Source organism: Trichomycterus rosablanca, chromosome 10 (assembly GCF_030014385.1).
Source record: "Trichomycterus rosablanca isolate fTriRos1 chromosome 10, fTriRos1.hap1, whole genome shotgun sequence".
Lineage (NCBI taxonomy): Eukaryota > Metazoa > Chordata > Actinopteri > Siluriformes > Trichomycteridae > Trichomycterus > Trichomycterus rosablanca.
Window position 1 is genome coordinate 33,144,232 of NC_085997.1, and position 24,932 is coordinate 33,169,163.

At 38.8% G+C, this 24,932-nt stretch overlaps 2 protein-coding genes across 2 annotated transcripts in view; one reads left to right on the top strand and one right to left on the bottom strand.

Annotated features, from left to right (window-relative positions):
- Positions 1 to 8,695, bottom strand: part of muc13b (mucin 13b, cell surface associated) — an 8,780-nt gene extending 85 nt beyond the window's left edge. The window contains exons 1-6 of the mRNA XM_063003971.1: positions 8,671 to 8,695; positions 8,490 to 8,527; positions 8,286 to 8,370; positions 6,380 to 6,472; positions 6,077 to 6,269; positions 1 to 71 (exon numbers count right to left, since the gene is read on the bottom strand). The exon at positions 1 to 71 is cut by the window's left edge and continues 85 nt beyond it. Of these exons, the coding sequence (XP_062860041.1) occupies positions 1 to 71; positions 6,077 to 6,269; positions 6,380 to 6,429 (314 nt within the window). The 5' untranslated portion in view covers positions 6,430 to 6,472; positions 8,286 to 8,370; positions 8,490 to 8,527; positions 8,671 to 8,695. The remainder of the gene's footprint in view (positions 72 to 6,076; positions 6,270 to 6,379; positions 6,473 to 8,285; positions 8,371 to 8,489; positions 8,528 to 8,670) is intronic.
- hectd2 (HECT domain containing 2) overlaps positions 1 to 24,932 on the top strand; it is a 385,857-nt gene that overhangs the window by 169,137 nt on the left and 191,788 nt on the right. The window lies entirely within an intron of this gene.

A 24,932-nucleotide genomic window follows, 5' to 3' on the forward strand; every position in this document is an offset into this window, starting at 1 on the left:
TTTCCCATTCTAGAAGGGCTCCGACTGTTATAGCTCCTTGTGTCATCATAGGGGCCGTTATACCCTCCATTCTGTAAAAGATGAGTACAATTGTCATTTATAACAATATAAAATTCTGCTTTTTACAACATCTTAACCTTTCCTGCAGTTTAAGTGGTTTTAGTTGTACGACTCTTCAATTTTTTCGTGCTTACATGACATGTTCCATCCACCTGGCTGTCAGGATGCTCAACTCTCTTCCTGTTACCCCAAATTCTGATCGTTGCATTCACTAACTTTGGATTCTGCACACACATCTCAGGATCCTGACACCCTTCCCCCATCGATACCGAACTTTGACATCCTCAGGAACTGGATACGCACTCAACTGGTCTATAAGCTCATTCAATTTGCACTGCTGTTTATAATTGCACTGGTCATACCAACAGACTCTAATCTGTTAGGTGCCTTATGTCACTTTACTGTCTCGGGCGTTAATATCGGGGAACTATATTTTTCATATTTTAAGCTTCAGTGTGTATATATTTTGCATTTAGTGTGTTTATTTTTATATTTTTCATATATTTTACGTTTAGTGTTTATTTAATGTTTATTGTTGCACCATGTTTTTTTTTTTATATATATATTTTCCTTATGCATTTTCTCCCCTTTTTCTCCCTTTTTAGCACGTCCAACTGCCCCATTGCTCTGATTGAGGAGAACAAAGATAACCCACGCCCCCTCCGACACGTGGGCAGCATGCCGTATGCATCTTATCACCTACACTTTGACGAGTGCAGTGCAGCCTAGCTGCGTGTACGGAGGGACACACCCTAAGAGCACTCTTTTCCCATCTCTGTGCAGGCGCCATCAATCGGCCAGTCGTGATTGCACCAGTCATGAGAGAGAGACCCTATCCGGCTTAGTCCCGCCCATATGAACAACAGGCCAATCGTTGTTCGTGTGGCCGCTCAGCCTCAGTCGGCAAGGCAGAGCTGGGATTCGATACGATGTATTCGAGATCCCAGCTCTGTTTCCAGCGTGTGTTTTTACCGCTGAGCCACCTGAGCAGCCAGGAACGTAATTTCAATCCTCTGTATGTCCTGCACATATTGCAGTATTGACAGTAAAGTAGACTTTGACGTGACATGATCCTGTTGGTCCTTGCACTTGCTTTGCCATGTATGTTCTGTTTTGTTTTCACACCTGTTTTCTATTCTGTTTTGATTGCCGTCACTAATTAAACCTGTACCGTGTTTCCCCTGCCTTGTTTAGTCATGTAATTTAAGTCCTTTGTGTTTGCAAATTAGTGTGAGGCATCAGTAAATACCCAGAACCTGTACCCAGTGTTTGATTAGCTCTTATGTTTGTCGACCAGTTTTGACCACGGCCACAGTTCTTCCACCACAAGCAGTGCCTTGTCTTGTATTCACTGTTCGCTGATCGACTGATTTTAGCTTGTGACCCCGACTATGATTTTAGATCTCTGTTCTTATGCTTTGTACCCTGAACTCCTCTTTGAGTCGTTGTTACCGATCCAGAAACAACCAGGAAACCAGGACTGTACAGTGAAAGTTTTACTAGAGCTAATAAGTTACTATTTGGCCAATCCTGTAGTAGGGTCAATAAACACATATTTTACTCTACATGTAAAGACGAATACACATACAGCAACTTATTACACATACTGTACATACACTGATCAGCCATAACATTAAAACCACCTCCTTGTTTCTACACTCACTGTCCACTTACCATATAGAAGCACTTTGTAGTTCTACAATTACTGACTGTAGTCCATCTGTTTCTCTGCATGCTTTGTTACCCTCTTTCATGCTGTTCTTCAATAGTCAGGACCCCCACAGAGTAGGTATTATTTGGGTGGTGGATCATTCTCAGAACTGCAGTGACACTGACATGGTGGTGGTGTGTTAGTGTGTGTTGTGCTGGTATGAGTGGATCAGACACAGCAGCGCTGCTGGAGTTTTTAAATACCGTGTCCACTCACTGTCCACTCTATTAGACACTCCTACCTAGTTGGTCCACCTTGTAGATACAGTGTATCACAAAAGTGAGTACACCCCTCACATTTCTGCAGATATTTAAGTATATCTTTTCATGGGACAACACTGACAAAATGACACTTTGACACAATGAAAAGTAGTCTGTGTGCAGCTTATATAACAGTGTAAATTTATTCTTCCCTCAAAATAACTCAATATACAGCCATTAATGTCTAAACCACCGGCAACAAAAGTGAGTACACCCCTAAGAGACTACACCCCTAAATGTCCAAATTGAGCACTGCTTGTCATTTTCCCTCCAAAATGTCATGTGATTTGTTAGTGTTACTAGGTCTCAGGTGTGCATAGGGAGCAGGTGTGTTCAATTTAGTAGTACAGCTCTCACACTCTCTCATACTGGTAACTGAAAGTTCCAACATGGCACCTCATTGCAAATAACTCTCTGAGGATCTTAAAAGACGAATTGTTGCGCTACATGAAGATGGCCAAGACTACAAGAAGATTGCCAACACCCTGAAACTGAGCTGCAGCACAGTGGCCAAGATCATCCAGCGTTTTAAAAGAGCAGGGTCCACTCAGAACAGACCTCGCGTTGGTTGTCCAAAGAAGCTGAGTGCACGTGCTCAGCGTCACATCCAACTGCTGTCTTTGAAAGATAGGCGCAGGAGTGCTGTCAGCATTGCTGCAGAGATTGAAAAGGTGGGGGGTCAGCCTGTCAGTGCTCAGACCATACGCCGCACACTACATCAAATTGGTCTGCATGGCTGTCACCCCAGAAGGAAGCCTCTTCTGAAGTCTCTACACAAGAAAGCCCGCAAACAGTTTGCTGAAGACATGTCAACAAAGGACATGGATTACTGGAACCATGTCCTATGGTCTGATGAGACCAAGATTAATTTGTTTGGTTCAGATGGTCTCAAGCATGTGTGGCGGCAATCAGGTGAGGAGTACAAAGATAAGTGTGTCATGCCTACAGTCAAGCATGGTGGTGGGAATGCCATGGTCTGGGGCTGCATGAGTGCAGCAGGTGTTGGGGAGTTACATTTCATTGAGGGACACATGAACTTCAATATGTACTGTGAAATACTGAAGCAGAGCATGATCCCCTCCCTCCGGAAACTGGGTCGCAGGGCAGTGTTCCAGCATGATAATGACCCCAAACACACCTCTAAGACGACCACTGCTTTATTGAAGAGGCTGAGGGTAAAGGTGATGGACTGGCCAAGCATATCTCCAGACCTAAACCCAATAGAACATCTTTGGGGCATCCTCAAGCGGAAGGTGGAGGAGCGCAAAGTCTCGAATATCCGCCAGCTCCGTGATGTCGTCATGGAGGAGTGGAAAAGCATTCCAGTGGCAACCTGTGAAGCTCTGGTAAACTCCATGCCCAGGAGAGTTAAGGCAGTTCTGGGAAATAATGGTGGCCACACAAAATATTGACACTTCAGGAACTTTCAATAAGGGGTGTACTCACTTTTGTTACCAGTGGTTTAGACATTAATGGCTGTATATTGAGTTATTTTGAGGGAAGAATAAATTTACACTGTTATATAAGCTGCACACAGACTACTTTTCATTGTGTCAAAGTGTCATTTTGTCAGTGTTGTCCCATGAAAAGATATACTTAAATATCTGCAGAAATGTGAGGGGTGTACTCACTTCTGTGATACACTGTATAAAGTCAGAGACGATTGCTCATCTATTGCTGCTGTTTGAGTTGGTCATCTTCTAGACCTTCATCGGCAGTCACAGGACGCTGCCCACTGGGTGCTGTTGGCTGGATATTTTTGGTTGGTGGACTATTCTCAGTCCAGCAGTGACAGTGAGGTGTTTAAAAACTCTCATACCAGCACAACACACACTAACACACCACCACCATGTCAGTGTCACTGCAGTGCTGAGAAAATAATACCTGCTCTGTAGTGATCCTGGGAGAGTCCTGACCATTGAAGAACAGCATGAAAGCAGGCTAACAAAGCATGCAGAGAAACAGATGGACTACAGTCAGTAATTGTAGAACTACAAAGTGCTCCTATATGGTAAGTGAAGCTGATAAAATGAACAGTGAGTGCAGAAACAAGGAGGTGGTTTTAATGTTATGGCTGATCAGTGTATGTATTCACTTATATACAGTGTATCACAAAAGTGAGTACACCCCTCACATTTCTGCAGATATTTAAGTATATCTTTTCATGGGACAACACTGACAAAATGACACTTTGACACAATGAAAAGTAGTCTGTGTGCAGCTTATATAACAGTGTAAATTTATTCTTCCCTCAAAATAACTCAATATACAGCCATTAATGTCTAAACCACCGGCAACAAAAGTGAGTACACCCCTTAGTGAAAGTTCCTAAAGTGTCAATATTTTGTGTGGCCACCATTATTTCCCAGAACTGCCTTAACTCTCCTGGGCATGGAGTTTACCAGAGCTTCACAGGTTGCCACTGGAATGCTTTTCCACTCCTCCATGACGACATCACAGAGCTGGCGGATATTCGAGACTTTGCGCTCCTCCACCTTCCGCTTGAGGATGCCCCAAAGATGTTCTATTGGGTTTAGGTCTGGAGACATGCTTGGCCAGTCCATCACCTTTACCCTCAGCCTCTTCAATAAAGCAGTGGTCGTCTTAGAGGTGTGTTTGGGGTCATTATCATGCTGGAACACTGCCCTGCGACCCAGTTTCCGGAGGGAGGGGATCATGCTCTGCTCAGTATTTCACAGTACATATTGGAGTTCATGTGTCCCTCAATGAAATGTAACTCCCCAACACCTGCTGCACTCATGCAGCCCCAGACCATGGCATTCCCACCACCATGCTTGACTGTAGGCATGACACACTTATCTTTGTACTCCTCACCTGATTGCCGCCACACATGCTTGAGACCATCTGAACCAAACAAATTAATCTTGGTCTCATCAGACCATAGGACATGGTTCCAGTAATCCATGTCCTTTGTTGACATGTCTTCAGCAAACTGTTTGCGGGCTTTCTTGTGTAGAGACCTCAGAAGAGGCTTCCTTCTGGGGTGACAGCCATGCAGACCAATTTGATGTAGTGTGCGGCGTATGGTCTGAGCACTGACAGGCTGACCCCCCACCTTTTCAATCTCTGCAGCAATGCTGACAGCACTCCTGCGCCTATCTTTCAAAGACAGCAGTTGGATGTGACGCTGAGCACGTGCACTCAGCTTCTTTGGACGACCAACGCAAGGTCTATTCTGAGTGGACCCTGCTCTTTTAAAACGCTGGATGATCTTGGCCACTGTGCTGCAGCTCAGTTTCAGGGTGTTGGCAATCTTCTTGTAGCCTTGGCCATCTTCATGTAGCGCAACAATTCGTCTTTTAAGATCCTCAGAGAGTTCTTTGCCATGAGGTGCCATGTTGGAACTTTCAGTGACCAGTATGAGAGAGTGTGAGAGCTGTACTACTAAATTGAACACACCTGCTCCCTATGCACACCTGAGACCTAGTAACACTAACAAATCACATGACATTTTGGAGGGAAAATGACAAGCAGTGCTCAATTTGGACATTTAGGGGTGTAGTCTCTTAGGGGTGTACTCACTTTTGTTGCCGGTGGTTTAGACATTAATGGCTGTATATTGAGTTATTTTGAGGGAAGAATAAATTTACACTGTTATATAAGCTGCACACAGACTACTTTTCATTGTGTCAAAGTGTCATTTTGTCAGTGTTGTCCCATGAAAAGATATACTTAAATATCTGCAGAAATGTGAGGGGTGTACTCACTTTTGTGATACACTGTATACCATGCCATAATTATTTGTGCCTTTCACACTTTTCTTTCTGTAGTCTACACTTACATTAGTATCTCAATTTACTTTAAGTTTGATAGCGCATTGTCTAGTTTATGTTTCTATACAGTTTATGTTTAGTATATGTTTACATTTAGTATACGTACTTTATAGAATAAAGGTACTATATATATATTTTTTTTATAAATTTGTGACATCCAACCATGGTTTGTTTGTACATTCTCAGCTCGATTAACTACAAACTTGGCCACGACTCACCGCCAGTACATGACTGCCAGTAAATGTTCTTACCGCTCGGTTCTCTGTGTGATCTTTGGTCACAAGAGCATTGGTGCTTCCACTGTTGGTCATCTCCAGATTAGTTAGTTGCCAGTCAGGATTAGTTTTAGCCCGTGGGATCCTCGGGATTGCAGAAGGTTTGGGGAGGTCCAGAAGGTCCAGCTGGGTGTTTGTATTTGAATACGATGTGGTTTTCTGTGACGGTCTAAAAAAGGTAAATGCACACAAATAACATGTTATTGTTGTCTGCTGGTTTAGCTTTGGATGTAGACGATTACATTTATGACTTATTCACTTAAAATTTTGTCATCTGACCGTGAGATCATTGGAATTGTAGCAGCTTTGGGGAGGACCAGAAGGTCCATTTTGCTGTTGGTATCTGAAGATGACGTAGTTTTTCGTTTCCGTCTAAAAAAGGCAAACGCACAAATATAACATTTTATTGTTGTCTGCTGCGTTAACTTTGAGTGTAAACGAATACATTTGTTTACTTATTCACTTATAAATGCTGTCATCTGACTTTAATAGCCGTTTACCTTGATCCTCATAGCTGTTACAAATGTACCTGCTTACAGTTAAATGTTTTAAAACAACGTAAATTCCATCAACATTTAGCTTTAAATAGTGTTGGAGGCATTAAATTTAAAATGTGATCATATTCACAAAACACAATGAAGTTGGTCAGTAAAATCATTAGATAGATAGATAGATAGATAGATAGATAGATAGATAGATAGATAGATAGATAGATAGATAGATAGATAGTTGGATAGATAGATAGATAGATAGATAGATAGATAGATAGATAGATAGATAGATAGATAGATAGATAGATAGATAGATAGATAGATAGATAGATAGATAGATAGATAGACGGGCGGATAGATAGATAGCTGGATGGATAGATGGATGTACGGACAGATGGACAGACAGACAGATAGATAGATGGACAGACAGACAGACAGACGGACGGACGGACAAACGGACAGATAGATAGACAGATAGACGGGCGGATAGATAGATAGATAGATAGATAGATAGATAGATAGATAGACGGACGGACGGACGGACGGACGGACGGACAGGCGGACGGACAGATGGACAAACGGACGGATAGATAGACAGATAGACGGGCGGCTAGATAGATAGATGGATGGATGGATAGATGGATGTACGGACGGACGGACAGACAGACAGACAGACAGACAGACAGACAGACAGACAGATAGATAGATAGATAGATAGATAGATAGATAGATAGATAGATAGATAGATAGATAGATGGACAGATAGATAGATAGATAGATAGATAGATAGATAGATAGATGGATGGATGGATGGATGGATGGATGGATGCATGGATGGATGGATGGATGGATGGATGGATGGATGGATGGATGGATGGATGGATGGATAGATAGATAGATAGATAGATAGATAGATAGATAGATAGATAGATAGATAGATGGACAGATAGATAGATAGATAGATAGATAGATAGATAGATAGATAGATAGATGGATGGATGGATGGATGGATGGATGGATGCATGGATGGATGGATGGATGGATGGATGGATGGATGGATGGATGGATAGATAGATAGATAGATAGATGGATGGATGGATGGATGGATGGATGGACGGACGGACGGACGGACGGACGGACGGACGGACGGACGGACAGACAGACAGACAGACAGATAGATAGATAGATAGATAGATAGATAGATAGATAGATAGATAGATGGACAGATAGATAGATAGATAGATAGATAGATAGATAGATAGATAGATAGATAGATAGATAGATAGATAGATAGATAGATAGATAGATAGATAGAAATACAGGTCATCCGTAACAATATGGAGTCTCACAAAGGTAGTTCTGTGTATGGGGTTAAATCCCCAATCATAACACAAATACAGGAAATGCATCCACGTGCTAGTTCATTAATGCATATGGACTGTTTACAGGTACTGGTCATACCACATACTAAATAAAGCCCAGTCCCAAAGTGCTCCTATGCCCAAGATGTGTACAGCTTGCTTGTTTACATAGTGAAGATGTGACCTTAAAAAGGCTGCAAAAATAAAAATATGATATTTGGGACGTGCTTTACAGGGACACAAACATTAAGAATAATAAATAACAAAACCTGAATTGTGAATCAAATGAAACTGAAGGCTATGTGTGCAGGTATAAGGAAATTAAAATCTCACCTGGATATGACTATAGTGGCAATAAAAGTGCTGAGAAACAGTACGCCCAGAACCACGGAGACCACAACAAGTATCAGGAGATAATCTGAAACACCAGAGGTTAACAATTACTCAGAGTTGTGTCAGAAGAGTCGGGAGTAATGATTCTAATGCATACGTTTGGTTCATTATGTTTTCATGCAACAAACATCTTCATTTACTTACATTCTTCACAGTTGAAACCAGAGAATCCAAAAAGACATCTGATAGAAAAAAGTTGTTTGATATTGATTATATACATCGCAAATGTAATCATACTCAGTAAGGTATTATATTGTGCCTCAAGGACTGATATCAAGCTTTTATCATTAATATTTACTAATGTAAAAATGAAAAAAGTACTTACGGCTCACATCTTGAATTTACTTCTTTTTTACCACTTGGACATGCTGTGGAGTAAATGTTAAGAAATGTTATGAAATGACAATGTGCTAATCATTTTACAGTCTAGTCACTTCTAGAAGTATTGGTACTCTTGGTATAGATTGGCAAAAAGATAATGCAAAAACAGGTCACAAATGCTGTTACCCTTAAACTTTGTGCTGTGTACATGCAACTTCCTTTAGCCAACATATAAACATAACAACAGTCTTCTTCAACAATTCTTAATCATACTGGAGAACAAGATATTCATTAATACTAGGACTGTCGTTAATCGCATTAATTAACGCGATTAACGAGTTAAAATTTAAATTGAGATAAAAAATTTTAATCAAACGATGTTTTATTGGGCTGTGTTTGTGCCACGTAAATATGTGTCTCTGTGGTAACTTGCACTGCTTTAACACAGTAACATTGTGTTTATAATGTATAACGATAACACGGGTCTTTTTCCAGTTTGCGGTTGTGAGTTACAAATGACTCCAGCTCCTGCTGCTACATATTGCGAAATATTGGGTATTTTAAATAATAATTTTTGTTTTCAAAACAGCGTGAGAAATCATTACTAGACAAAATTACAGTTATTAATTGACGCTTTAATATCATCTTTGGTCAGAGCACCTTTGTCTCGTCAGGTGTCTGCGCGCATGGATACATGTTACAGGCAAAATGAGCTCAGACTCAGTCTGACTTTATTTCAGATGAATTTGGATATAAAGCGCATGAACTGTACACGGAACATCTGGTGTTAGATGGATCACAATGGACTGTATAAACGCTTTAACATAGTTAATGATGTGGGTTGACAGGACGTTATAAGTGTTGCACAGGGGCGTAACAGGGGGCGCGGGGTGTGGTGGCAGGTGCACCGGGGGCCAAGGCGGGGGGGGGGGTCTACCTCCACAACATGAACTCAAGCACTCACCTCACTGCCCCCCCATTGGCTGCACTCGCCAGGTCGTTATTATTATATTACAATATTTTCTTTAAGTAAAATTATAATAACTAAAACTGTGCATTAAAAATACCAGAGGAAGGAATTTGGACTTGAAGTCTAACTTCTGATTGAGTACTTTTAATTCATTCTGATCAGCTATCAGCATATGCAATTTGTTGAGGGGGCCCAAAAATTTTTTGCACTGGGGCCCATGAGCTCAGGGTTATGAACAGGAAAACATCCTCACTTTTGTCAGATAATGTGAACAGACTGAAAGATGGGTAGCTGTTAACAACTCTATATAGGCATTGGCTGGCCAATTTAGATTTAATAATTTTTTGTTGGTAAACATAACTGTTCAAATTGTGACAGCCCTAATTAATACCCAATTTTTTTGTAGCTCTTACATACTTTAGTAGCTCTTTTATACTTTTATTTTTTAATTCACCCCATAGGTTGTTACTGGGGTCTAGTTCAAGGGATTGTGAAGGTTATGGCCGATTGATTCAGTTTGTGTGGATTATAACATGTTTCTGATCCTTGTTCAGCAGAAAAATCCAACCATCTTTCCACAGGTTTTTGACTTTAAAATGAGGTTTGTCAGGATTTCATCTTAAATCTCTTGGTAGTTCATAAAATTCTACACTGTAAAAGTAGACAATCCTCTTTTATGCCTTATATATTTTTTTCTATTTTATTTATGCATTTTCTCCCAATTTAGCATTGTCAAAGCTAATTGTCTTCCACTGCTGGGGGATCCCTGATTGCAGTCGAGGTGCCGCCCTTCCGACCCGCACGTAGCCCTTAGCAGAACCCTTTTTTACCATGCACTCTGCACAGGTGCCTCTCTACCTGCTAATCAGGGTCCTTACACAGCGTTCGAAGACCCCACCCATATAGTCCGGGCATCCCGCCCTAGCAGAAACGTGTCTGCTGCAGGCACTGCCAATTATGCCCGCTAGATGGCGCCCAGCCGACCGAACACAGAGTTTCGAACCGAGGAGTTCAGATTCTCAGCACTGGTGTGCTAGCGGAATATCCCGCTGCACCACCTGGGTGTCTATGCCTTATATTTTTGACTTATTTTTGTTACTTATGACCTGGCATCTAGTGAACTCTAGGTCTGTATGCCAGCTGGGCATTTGGAAGGTGTGTCAGAACATAAAATTGGCATCTAGTTCTAAAACTGGAGACTTGGAAACCTCACTTACTTACTAATACTTCCAGCATATAGCAGACGCTTTTATCCAAAGTGAGTAACTGTTTGCTCAATTGTACAGAGGTCAGTAATTTCTGAGTAGACTGTAAGTACATTGAGGACAAACACAATGCTACTTACGTAGACATGCCTGCTGTGTTACTGCTAAACTTATGTATCCAGTTAGGCAGTTGCAGGTAATTAGACCTTTCTCGAACAGGCACTTTGTGCTCGTCAGTTCACAGTAATTTTCCTCACATAAATTCTTGTCTGAAGAGAAACAAAACAGATAAGCAGAGATTTTGTTTTATAAAAACGATTAAATGCTGGGTTATGTGTTTACACAAGCAGACACTCTTAGGAAAAATGAATGTATCCAAAGAACTTCTACTATACACATAAACACATAAAGACGTACCTTTGACCATAACATTAGCTAGAATCCCTGTGGTTTCTGACTTTATCTGTTCAGCTACACTGTCTGCAGTGACAGCTGAGGACGTGTCGAAAAAGTTTTTCACATTTGCGATCACACTGCCTTTTCTGTACGGTAACACAATAATGCACAAACATGCACACGTTTATAACACAAATAATAATAATAAAAATATTGAAATGGTGCACGTTCTACTTTATAAAAATGGAATCACAATATCCATGTGTCTTAGGTTAAGAAACATTATAACAGAGGGGAGTGACGTAGCAAAAAAAAGTTACTTCAGTAACTGTGACACCATAACATTAGTAAAGCAGAACTTAAAGTCAAAATAGGGTGTGTTCGAAAACTTAGTGATCTCTCTACATAGACGCATTTTACGTCATCCTACGCGCGCTACGGAGAAGGAGGCTGTTCCTAGAAATCCTAGATGCCTTAATATGCTGCCTACTAAGGTATCTTAAAATGTCAATGTTATTTTGACTCAAGAACGAGTGAGCATCCGATGCTGCCTTAGTGGTCAAGGCAATCCCAGCATTCATTGCGGCACAACTTCGCTCACAGAAAAATAAAAAATATGGCTGACGGTGCGGAGAAACGAACAGAGTTATTTTCAAATGTAAATCAATTATCATTGATTTTTAATTTGTATAAACGTGTATAAGTGTTTTTATTTGCAAGTTCGGGTTTGTCACAAACTGTTTAACCGTTTTCGGTACACAAAGGGAAACATTATTTGACATGCTAGCGCGCTGTGCCACCTCATCCCATTGGTTTGAATGGCATGATGCTAACTGTGTTAGCTTAGTAAGCAAAACCCAATGTTAAGCCGTCTCTGTGCGGGCACTATTGATCAGCCAGCAGAAGACTTAACTGCAGCAGTTATGAGGAATCCGCTCTGCTATTCCCAACCTCGAACGAACCAATCATTGTCCATATAGAGCTGAGATTCAAACTTGTGAGTTTGAGAGTTGTAGCTTAGCGGTTAAGGTACTGGACCAGTAATCAATGAGTCACTGGTCCAAGCCCCACCACTGCCAGGTTGCCACTTTTGGGCCCTTGAGCAAAGCCCTTGACCCTCAATTGCTTATACAACATACTGCTTTGGATAAAAGCGTCTCCTAAATGCCAAAAATCTAAATGTAAATGATATGTCAGCTCTGGTGTTCTAGTGTGTTTTAGCGGCGCTACACGAGCGTCCATCTGTTGCTGTTTTAAGCAAACAGAATTACACATACAAGGGAAACAATCATAATTTCATCACATCATGTATCACCTTGATTAAATAAGATTAATACTTACTTTAGACTCAAAACTGTGGATCCAAGGTATCCGTTAGAAGAATTGCTTGAGAAAACGTTGTACAGCTAGAAAGAATTTTGTAAAAAATTTAATAAACTCAAATGAACAAATAGATTTTAAATTCAGTTTCCCAAACCAAAGGTAGGTAGTTATTTAGTATGACTTAGAGCATAATTATTCTAGAATTAACCAACAGAGGGGAGAAAAACAGCCTCTTACCGCTTGGACAATTTGCTCTGCTGTTTCTTGAAATTCTTTTGATTGCTTGTTTTTCATATCTTCGGTAAAGGGTAAATTCAAGGTTAAATCGTTGGGAAAAGTCTTTGCTGTAATAGAATTGTGATTTGAAAAAACATTAAAACAACGATTAAACAAAAAACTTTGTAAAAAAACACAATGTTCAGTAAAAGTGTTTTCAATGTAACACTACTGTGTACTTTTAATTAACAGTACAAATAATAGAAAAACTATGTTTTACTATTAATTACATGCCTAGTCTTCCTTAACATACTGTATATGAGTGGGATATACAGTAGACCCTTGACTTACAAATTTAATAGGTTCTGAAGGGCTGTACTTAAGTCAAAATGTTCGTTAGTTAAACCTATTTTTCCCATAAGAAATAATGTAAACAGAATTAATCCGTGCCAGACTTTTTTGTTATAAATACAAGTTTATCTTCCCTTAAATCTTAAATTATAGAATAGACATTCCTGTAATAAACAATAATAAACAATACACAGTAGTTCTGTACTGTACATAAACACATCACATTTCAGTACAGTACGTGTGCTGTACCATACACCATAATACATTTCCTTCTTTTTTTATAAAATGTATCTACCAGAAACAACAATAACTCTCACATTTCTCTATTATTTCCTTCTTTATTTCAATAGTGTTGTATTTTGTAGGTGTAATTGCACGAAAGAATAACTTCCTTCTTCTCTCTCACTCACTGTCCCCGCTGTCTGATACACAGTGACAGCTACTGGCAGGAGTAATTATACAACAACAAATGTAATAGATTTGTTCATTTTCTCACCACTGTGCTTTCTTTGCACCTTCTTTGGGGACATTTTAATATTGAATTTTACAAAATATAAAGAAAACACTGGAAAAACACCGTCCGCTGTCCGAATGTTCGCCCACTGTGTATATCTATCTATTAGGGCTGTCGAAGTTAACGCGATAATAACGCATTAACGCAATCTCAATTTAACGCGATAAAAAAAAATAGTGCCATTAACGCAAATTACATTACGAGATTTTTTCACTTCTAAAACTAAAGCGATTCATTTTTCACCCACGGGAGACAGATTGAATTATTCTCACTGACCACGCTCACACGCACGTTTAATGTTCTTTAGTTCCGTTTGAGAAAAAAAACCCTTTAAAATAGAGCTAACAGTGAAGATAAACCGGTTACAAAAGCAGCGACCGCTGTTTGTGTTCAATACTCTGTTCACAGTGTCGATACAAGTGATTCAGGAGTCGATTCATTGTAAGCGCAGCGTAAGTTTCTTTTCTCAGTCATCTCTCCGTGTTTACTGTTATAATGAATGATGCGGTTGTAAATAAACACCAACTACTACAGAACATTCTGTGTGACTCGCTTACCTTATAAAGCTCAGGCTTAATTATACTGGTTATTACCACAGAGCGGGAGTCGACTCAGAGTCGTTTACGATTTACCGAGGTGAACCACGAACGTGCTGATAGAATCGGCTCAGATGGGATCGGACTGTATTATCTTTTTAAAGTAAATATTTCAATCAGCAGAATCGCATCGCATGTATGATGTGCACAACGTTAATGACGTGCGTTTATTAATGAACATTAATTACGTTAGCTTATCAGAAGCTTCCTCAATGATGTCTGTGCGGTGTTTTTTTTTTTTTACAATTAGTGATGGCAAGCAACTGTTCCACTGCACTATTTTACACTAAACACTACACTATTCCATAATGCTCCAGATTGCATCATTCTAAATAGGTATCGGAATCGGCGAGTACAAAAATACATGTACTTGTACTCGTACTCGGTTGGGAAAAAATGGTATCGATGCATCCCTAGTGAAAACACACTCACTTCGTGTAGAAACGTCCATCAAACCATCGTCACGATACAACCACAGAAAAGTCTGTTACAATAACCGCGCATCTGACATATATACGAAGTCAAGGGTCTCTGCTGGATAGTATTACTGCCTAGTATGTGAGTGAATAAAACTCCCTTACAGTTTTCTCTTGTCCCAGCAGTTTTTAACATCAGTACATTTAGCATAAAATATGTTCACCATTTTAATTGTAACATTTCACTTAAAAATCCTTGCTTTCTATAACATTTACACAGATTTTTTTAATGCGATTAATCGCGATTAACTATGTAAAATTCTGAGATTAATCGCGATTAAAAAATTTAATCGTTTGACAGCCCTACTATCTATCTATCTATCTATCTATCTATCTATCTATCTATCTATCTATCTATCTATCTATCTATCTATCTATCTATATATATATATATATATATATATATATATATATATATATTTATATATATATATATATATATATATATATAAAAAGATCATTAGTAACCCAAAATGTTCGTATGGTAAACTGTTCGCAACTCAAGGGTCTACTGTATAATTAAAACATAAGCAGTGTTACTTTGTGATGACTTTTTTAAACAGAGTTTTATATCATATTATATTGTGGACAAAAAGAAAACTGCAGTGGCATAGTTTGTTAATGAGAATTGGGAAAGAACCTCATGTTTAACTAGTAATAGTCCTTTTAAATAAATTACTGCACTGTGATTCAGGCAAATTAAAACAAACATTCATCTGAGTATGAAAAGCAGAAACTCGACCTACCTAGAATACAGGAATTTATCTGGTAATTGTAGTACTGCCCCGTCTGGCACACACAGGTATAGTTGCTATAGAGCTCCTCACACGTACTGCCCAAACCACAAGGTCGTGAGGCACAGGGACCTGCCAGGAAGATCGTCATCATGAGTCAGTTCCAGTTTTCTCTGTTCTCACAAGAAATGTAAAAGACTACATCTAACATATAGCAGACCTGCGAGACTGTGAGACAGACCCTGTGGGGTGCGTGGTCCGTGCTGTGTGACTTCAACTTTCAAAACACTAGAAGGAATGCCGCACTCGTGTGGTGCAGCAGTCAACACGTTGGCACACCAGAGCTGACATCTCAACTGACATCTCAACTGTGCTAACTGTGACCCCTGCTGTCAGGTCAAGGTGTCAAGGCCATAGTGGTGCTTGATAGTCTCAGCTCTCCTTAGCCAGTGTGGAGGTGGTACAAGTGGTAATGGGGAATTGGCAATGGATTTTTCTGTTATCCACTCTTGGTAAGTGAATGTTGTGGTCTTCTGTTGTTGTAGCTCATCCACCTCATTGTTTAATGTTCTGACATTCTTACTCACTCAAGTTTGCTGATTCAGCTTATCGTAGCTTCCAGTTTAGCTCAAACCAGTCTGGCAATTTTTCTGTAATCTTGCTTATCATCAATGTGTTTTAGCTAACGTAAATGTTGGCCACTTCATGTTTTTGTTACATTTGTAAAATCCTAAAAAAAATCCTTGGCGATCCTAGGAGCAGTTTCAGCCATAATCAAACTATCCTGTCTGGCACCTACAACTATACCATGGGCAAAGTCACTACAGATCCCACTGTTTTAATGTAATCTTAAATAAATCTGGTCTTTTTTTTTAGTAAGATGCTGCTACATGGTTAACTGGATAGTAACATGAATTACTTGTCTTCTCAAAATAGTGGCCGGTAAGTGCAAGTTCCATACAAAATGATCCTGCTGACTTAAACTGTTCTCTGTAAACTGTATCTCAAGTCTAATGAATGTTAATTATTTGTATGGCAGCTACATCCATCTGATCTGTCTGTCCAGTACTGGAACATCAAATATGTGACCAACTTCAGAATATTGTTTATGGTCACTGTACCAGAACTAACAATCAGATATAACTTTGCTCTTTCAGGTCCCAGTTCTCATTTACTACCTACAAGCCAAAACTAAAAATACCTGGTTCAGGAGTAGTGATGCTCATGGTTGTAGGTTCTTCAGTAGTGGTTTGATCACTGGTGGTGGCCTCTACTGTAGGAGTACTGGTAATGTAGGTTGTAGATTCCACAGTAGTACTGCTTGTAGGATCTTCAGTAGTGGTTAAAGAAAAAAAAAGTGTTATAAACTATTTTGCCATCTATTCAAACTAAATTTAGCTATTTTTGCACCATCAATTACTAGCAGGTGCTTAAAATCAAGGCAACAACCACGCAATCTTTAATGACAAACACTGGCAGCGGGCACGCCCCTCCTCGGCTGCAGGTGTGAGGCAGATATCTGTACAAAAACCTTCATGAAAATTGATTTAGATAGACTGTTATTTGGAACATGTAGGAACATATTTATTACTTAATATTTAATGACTCACTAGAGATCAAAACATTAATCATAATCAAAATACCTTTTTATTATACTGTACTATGATACCTGAGTGACGTCTTGTCCTTCAACATATTCTACTCTTAGGTGTTTATTCCTATCATATCTTATTCAGCAATTGGCAATAACCAGTTTCAGGCAGGTACAACCACTGGACTTTGGAACGTCATAAAATATCAACACATCGAGGCATATTTAAAAAAAAAAAAAAAAACAGCCTCATAAAGAAGAATGACGCACTTGTATTCATTTTGAGAAAATAAACCATTTCAAGGTGAACTAACTAACAATTAAAAGTAACAGACTGACACTAATTCAAATCTGTACTGCTCATCCTTCGACCTGCCAAAACATAGGAGGACACCCTTGTTGAGTTCAGACTTTTCAGCTGTTACAGTTTGGAAAAGTCCCTTTTCTGCTTCAGTATTAATCCCCCTGGTGTACAAAGCAAGGCCCATTAAAAACACAGTTTGACAAGTGGTCTGCACAGAACCCTGACCTCAACCCCATTACAGACCATTAAGAGTGTCTTAAGAGTGTTACCTTTTGACTGGAAAGGCACAAATTAATAATATATATGAGGGGAACCTCAATTTATATTATTGCCAGTGGTTCCGTAATGAGATGTCCAACATGCTCATGGAGTTTTAGGATTAGTGTATCAGTTAAAGTTTCCTGTCTTATGGCCAGCCCGAACCAAAATCTCATTGCAATCTGGCCTGTGGGGGGAACTCCCTACATAATTATCCATAGACCATTGCTGCTAGCCCATAGTGATCAATAACGCAAAGTGTGTCCTCCTGTAGCTATGTATAGACTTCCTTCCAGTGATTTCTGTGGATGGGTATAACATTTTTATTGGATGGATGAAGGTTCAGGATGTACAACTTCAATCAATCATCACAGTGATACTGAGTTTACAGCCAGTTATTCAGAAACTCCTAACTATCAGTTTATATTACTTATGTGCCAAAAGTGACAACCTACCACATATATTTAGTCGGCACCAGAATTACTGGCCACCTTGGCAAAAATTTATTATCATTTTTACTATCATTCAACTGCTTTATCCTTGTAAGAGTCGCCCCAGGTTTAGTTTCTTCAGGAAACACTGGGCAGGGCAGGAATACCTGGGACAGGGTACAAATCTATCACAGGGCTTTGGCTACTTTCCTGTTCCTTTGAGACAAAGCCAAACATGTTTGATAGACACCCAGCTGGCCATTAGCACCAATGAGATTCAAACCCGGATCTCAGCACTGGTGGGCTAGTGTAATAGACCGCTGTGTACCCGAGCACCTGCTTGGTAAAATGGATAAAAAAGTGCCATTAGTTTAATCTTACACTTAGAATACAAATGTAATCTTTATTTGTAGTGCTTTCAATCTGAGCAACCTGTCACAAGTATTGGCACGGGTAGATACTCTTGCGAAGAAATTGTACTGGTTCAGGAACTTCTAAGTCATCACCTGGGACTTCCTGTTTGACTGAGGGATTAATATGATCTGACAAAAAGTCCAACATTTATTCATCATCATAAAGAAAATGTAAAGAATGATTTTTTTATTGATCTACAGTTAATAATTAAAGCCTGGTTTACACTATAATATTTTGGTGGTCTTACAAGATCACCTCTCACACAAAAATCTCTAGTCCGATTTTATGTGACACATTGGGTGATATCAGGAGTACTGTGTCAGACTATATGATAAGATTCTTTAATGACAGTCCTGCAATCACTGTCATGCCTCGTCATCACTCACAAAAGCTGGCATACGAAAGCTAAGGCTAACCCTAATCATGACCAAGGAAAATCTTTTACAATGAGCAATTTTGGCTGCGACAGCAACATCAGGTCTGTGCAGTATTTTTTTACTTCACGTATATATTTTTTAAACTTAATGTATATTTTGTCTTTTATATGCTCTCCTTTTTTCATATTTTGCACATTGGAGCTTGAGAAACGCAATCTCGTTCAGCTGTGCACTCCTAGTTGTATAGTCTGAATGACAAAGTTCACTTTGACTTTTGACTTTGATAGTCGCACTGGGTGTTGCTGTTAAAGACGTTTAATACAGATGTAGCTGTAACGGACCTTTTCTAAAGAGGATCTAAGTGAGGAGGCTGGTTAGAGAGGCAAACTCTCATGAGTAATGTAATACACTGGCTGCCTTTCTGTTATTTGATTAATAAATAAAATCTATTTTATGAAAGCTGAACTGGTTCTTTTCATATTGTTATTTTCTTCCTACTGTTCTACATTTCTGTCATGTTTACTAAACTTCATTTCAGTTATGATATTTAGCACTGTTTTTAGCACATGTTTTTCTATTTAATAAAGCATGAAGACATGAAGAATGTGTTGTATATCTGTTGTGACACTATAAACTTGGCGGTTATTGGTTTAAAAATGGGAACAAATTCAATTTTGTATCTTCAATTCACCTCACTTACACGTCATTGGAAAGAACATGCAAATCCACACAGAAAGGACCCGGACTGCCCCATGTGAATCAAACCCAGGCCCTTTTTGCTTTGAGGCAACAGTGATATTCACTGAGCCAAGTGTTTTAATCCAACATCATTGCCTAACCTCATGAATGTTCTTTTGACGGAATGGATTGAAATGATCACAAACATAATCCAAAACCCTGAGGAAAACTTTTCCAGAAGAGTGGAGGTTGTTATTGTCATGGGGTGGAGGCTAAAATGTATTTCCTTAAGAATATTTGAAATACCTGTTCAAAGTAAATGTATTAGGTGGCAAAAGACAGTTTATTTAATCTGGATTATGATACTGTTAAATTTACCAGAAAACAAATAGCATTTTCTCTATTTTTATATAATAATAATATAATAAAGAAATTAATATATTTAATTATATTTATACATATAAAAAATGTAATACTACTTTTTATTATTAAGGTTGGATTAAACTAGTTTAATTAAAATAATAATAAAGAAATTAAATAAAGAAATTAAACTTACCTAGGTCTTCTTCGCCTGATCCACTCTCTGCTCCTACTGCTGCTACCAACAAACATAAGAATAAGAGCTGTTTAATTACAGCCATTATGAGCCCTGGTAGAAAAATAAAATAAAGTCACTAGTCCAGAGGAGATAAATGTCAGTGTCCGGCGAGCGTCCACTGCTGAAGGTCCGCGGTGTGTTTATACTCAGGTGTGTGTGAGTTCTGATAGTTTTATCTCTGATACCTGCTGCAGAGGACAGGGGGCGTGGCTGCATACTAACCCCGCCCACACATTATCATCCCATAACGACATACTGTGCTAATCTGATGATGATAATAATGGCAGTGAAGATGTATTGAACTCAGACGGGATAAATGTTGTCAACATTCTCTATATATTATCCAAATATCACATTCATTGTTGTAAATTAATTAATAATAAACCAAATTTCAACACTTTTAAGGCATCCTTTATATCTTACATACATTAACTAAAACTAAAAATAACTGCTTAAAAACTTTTCTGTCCCTTAATGTTTATAAAAAGCATTAAATTGTATTTTTTATAAATTATAGTTTTATTTTATATTACTTTTATTACCTCGAGCAATTCTTAGTTAATTATTATCTAGTTTTCATTGCACATGTTGTATTTAGGCTGTGATTTGATGTAATCTTATGTTTGTTTGTTTGTTTGGATTTTAATGGGGAGAACATGCAAACTCCACACAGAAAAGACCTGGACCGCCCCACCTGGGAATCGAACCCAGGACCTTCTTGCTGTGAGGCGACAGTGCTACCCACTTAGGCACCATGCCGCCCTGTAATATATAAGATGTTCGATAAAGTTGTTAAAATAATGTTAGTAAAATAATGGCGATGTATTTGTTTAGTTACTAATCCTGGTCAGGGTCAAAGTGGCCCAGAAATCAAATAAAACACAGCACAAGGCGTGACTTCAACCTGGCCAGGGTGCCAAACCATCACAGGACATAACACATTTACAAATTCATTTCTTCATTTAAATCTAGGGACACTTTAGAGCAGGGGCGTCGAATGGCGGGTCATGGTTGACCTGCCTATCCAGGGCCCTCCTTGGTCGGGGGGCCCTCCAACAGCCTCAGGAATAAATTTATTTTGGTTTCAAATTTACATCGTCTCTGTTATTGTTGTAATAAATACTGCGTCATTCATGATAATGGTGTAGTAATTTCATCCCTGCATTTAAGCAACCAAACCATTTTCTGCATGTTTTTGAGAGGACGGAGGAAACCAGAGTATCCAGAAGAAAACCTACACAGATTTTCTTTACAGTGTACAAAACAAGGATAAAACCAGGCCTTCAGTATCCCTGTTGATGTGTAAAACACAATCTGTCAGCTGCACCACCCTGCTGTCCAAAGGTAGATTAGTTATGCTAATTTGTCTCCAGGTGTGAGTGTGCTTGACTAGGGTGTATTGCTACCTTCAACCCAGTATTTACACGTGGCACTGAACCCACCACGAGTCTGATCAGGATGAATCAGTGAAAATGTATGAATAATAAGAAGCATTTAAAAAATCAAGGGTTTGTTACTCTTCACCAAAACAATATTCAAAAATGATTTGGAAACACAGATAAGGGCAAAAGTATTTAATATATAATAAATATAGAAAATAATGTACAAATACGTTAAGTTACTCATAAGTCTCCTAATTGTGCTGCCTTATTAGTTAATGGCTCACTATCATCAGGCGTTTTCCCAAAATCACTTAAAACAGCTGCCATTAAACCACTCCTAAAAAAGAGAACTCTGGATGCGTCTGTGTTAAACAACTACAGGCCGATCTCAAATCTTCCTTTCATAGCTAAGATCATTGAGAAAGTTGTCTACAATCAAGTCAGCAGTTTTTTGAATTCCAGTGGTTCTTTTGACAAATTTCAGTCAGGCTTTCGAGCTCACCACAGCACTGAAACGGCTCTCATAAAAGTGTTAAATGATCTACGGCTGAATAGTGACTCAGGTAAAATATCAGTTCTGGTTTTACTGGATCTTAGTGCAGCCTTCGACACTGTAGATCATAGAATACTGCTGGACAGGTTGGAAAACTGGGTTGGACTTTCCGGAACAGTCCTTAATTGGTTCAGGTCTTACTTAAAAGACCGCAGTTACTTTGTCACTATTGGCAGCTATGAATCTGACAGAGTGGCTATGACATGTGGAATCCCCCAGGGATCAGTTCTCGGACCTCTCCTGTTCAATCTTTATATGCTGCCATTAGGCCAAATGCTACAGGCTAACAACATTGATTACCATAGTTATGCAGATGACACACAGATATATCTGGCTCTCTCACCAGATGATTACAGCCCAATAGATTCACTGTGTCAGTGTTTAGAGGACATCAATAAATGGATGAGCCAGAATTTTTTACAGTTAAATAAGGACAAAACAGAGATTGTTGTGTTTGGCAACAAAGAAAAGAGGTCTAGTGTCAGTGAACACCTCAGTTCCCGGGCTCTAAAAACCAAAGACCAAGTCCGAAATCTTGGCGTTCTAATAGACTCAGATCTTACATTCACCAGCCATATTAAAACCATCACCAAAACAGCCTTCTACCATCTTAGAAATATAGCCAAAATCAAGGGTCTAGTGTGCCAACAAGACCTAGAGAAGCTGATCCATGCTTTTATCTCCAGTAGGGTGGACTATTGTAATGGTCTCTTAACTGGACTTCCCAAAAAGACCATTAAACAGTTACAGCTCATTCAGAACGCTGCTGCTAGAGTTTTAATTAAGACAAAGAGAACTGAGCACATCACTCCAGTTCTAAAATCTCTACACTGGCTTCCGGTTAGTTACAGAATAGAATTTAAGGTGCTGCTACTGGTCTATAAATCACTGAATGGGTTCGGCCCAGAATACATCTCAGAAATGTTCAGAGAATATAAACCCAGTAGATCTCTTAGATCCATGGACTCAGGTCAGCTAGTAGAGCCCAGAGTCCAAACTAAACATGGTGAAGCAGCATTTAGTTGTTGGGCTGCATATAACTGGAACAGACTGCCAGGAGATATTAGATGTTCCTCAAACATAGAAATCTTTAAATCCAGGTTAAAAACTTTTCTTTTTTCTTGTGCCTATGATTGAGCTCGATATTTTTACTATTACCCTCATTTTACCATATTTCTTTTAGTCTTGTTTTAATTCCATATTCTCTAAACTGTAAGGTATATTTTACTATATTTTCTTTTAGTTTTTATGTTTTATTTGCTTATTTCTCTTGTTTTAATTTCGTATTTACCAAATTGTAGGGTATATTTTACAATATTTTCTTTTAATTTTTCAAGTTCTTAATTTTTATCTCTCTTGTTTGAATTTCATGTTTTTAATTGTAACTAAATGTTTGCAAGAAGTCTTTCTGAGGTTCTAGATCTCAGGAATGTTTTAATGCTTTTAATTTTAAATTTTTCCTTATGTAAAGCACTTTGAATTGCCACTGTGTATGAAAGGTGCTATACAAATAAACTTGCCTTGCCTTGCCTTGCCTTATTGTGTTAAAAAATAAATGAATATGTTTTGTTAAATACAGAATATTGTTTTGGCCCCTGTGCTAATCCTTGATGTTCATTTTTACTAGACACTGTACCTGAACAGTGTCACAGTGAGTAAGATGCCCCCATTTTCCACCACCACACACACAGTTCTCTTACTCATTTATTGTCTGTTATACTGTTATACTATTGCTCTATCAAGGTCAGGGTCACTGCGGATCTGATTCATTAGCCGAAAGACAGGAAACACTCTGGACAGGTCGCCAATAAATTATAAAACAGATACACACACACAAACACACACACTCTTATGGCAATTTTAGTAGCTCCAGGGGGTTTGACTGTGTCTTTGAACATGTGAGAGAAACCAGAGCACACAGAGGAAATCCATGTGGACACAGGGAGAACATGCAAACTCCACACAGTAAGGACCCGGGCTGCCTGGCACTTCTTGCTGTGAGGCAACAGCTCTACTCACTGCGCCACCACACCCACACAGAGTAAGTTATAGTAAATGTTAATTATCTATATTTTTTGTACAAGCTAATAAAATTGTACAGTTTCTCAGCAACTTATTCATTAACTTTATTAGTTCTTGCATAATGCTTCATTTCATGTAAAAACTTTATCTGCTCTGGACAAGCACTCCAGCTTTTACGTTGTTCCTGAACAACTCTTCTATCCTGTCATTTGGTTTATCATTAACATCGTTTCTTAGCTGATAACCTGTCGAGAACAGATAACAGAGCTGTGAGGTAAAGACGTCATTTTCTTAAACAGATATTCCTGGTAATGGCACATGACTAAACATTTAATTGGAGAAGAACCGGTTAGAAACTGAAGTCCTGTTTCTATTTTTTTATCAGGTTGAGCTCTGTTTGGTCTGTCTGATTGCTTCTCTCATTTATGTATTATGGCACAAACATACAGCTTATTTTCAAACTTATATTTGCTTTGCCTTGTATAAAATCTCTAACACGTTCACTTACAAATTTTTATGTAAAAAAGCGTGTGGTTATGGTATGAGACAGTGTTTATTAGACAGCATAGTTTTAAAAAATCTCACATTGCATCAGTTTATTTATAAGGTTTTAACATTGCTAATAATTTCATAATTGAACCAAAATAGATCATGACCTGAGGGTCTAGGATTTCTAACAATGTGCCATTTCAATCCAGACAGATACAGAAAAAGAAAGAATTGAATACACTGACTGCCTTTCTGTTCTTTTATTAACAAATCAAATCTATGCCACTCAGGTGGCGCAGCGGTAAAACACACACTGAACACCAGAGCTGGGATCTCGAATACATCATATCAAATCTCAGCTCTGACTGCCGACTGGGCTGAGTAGCCA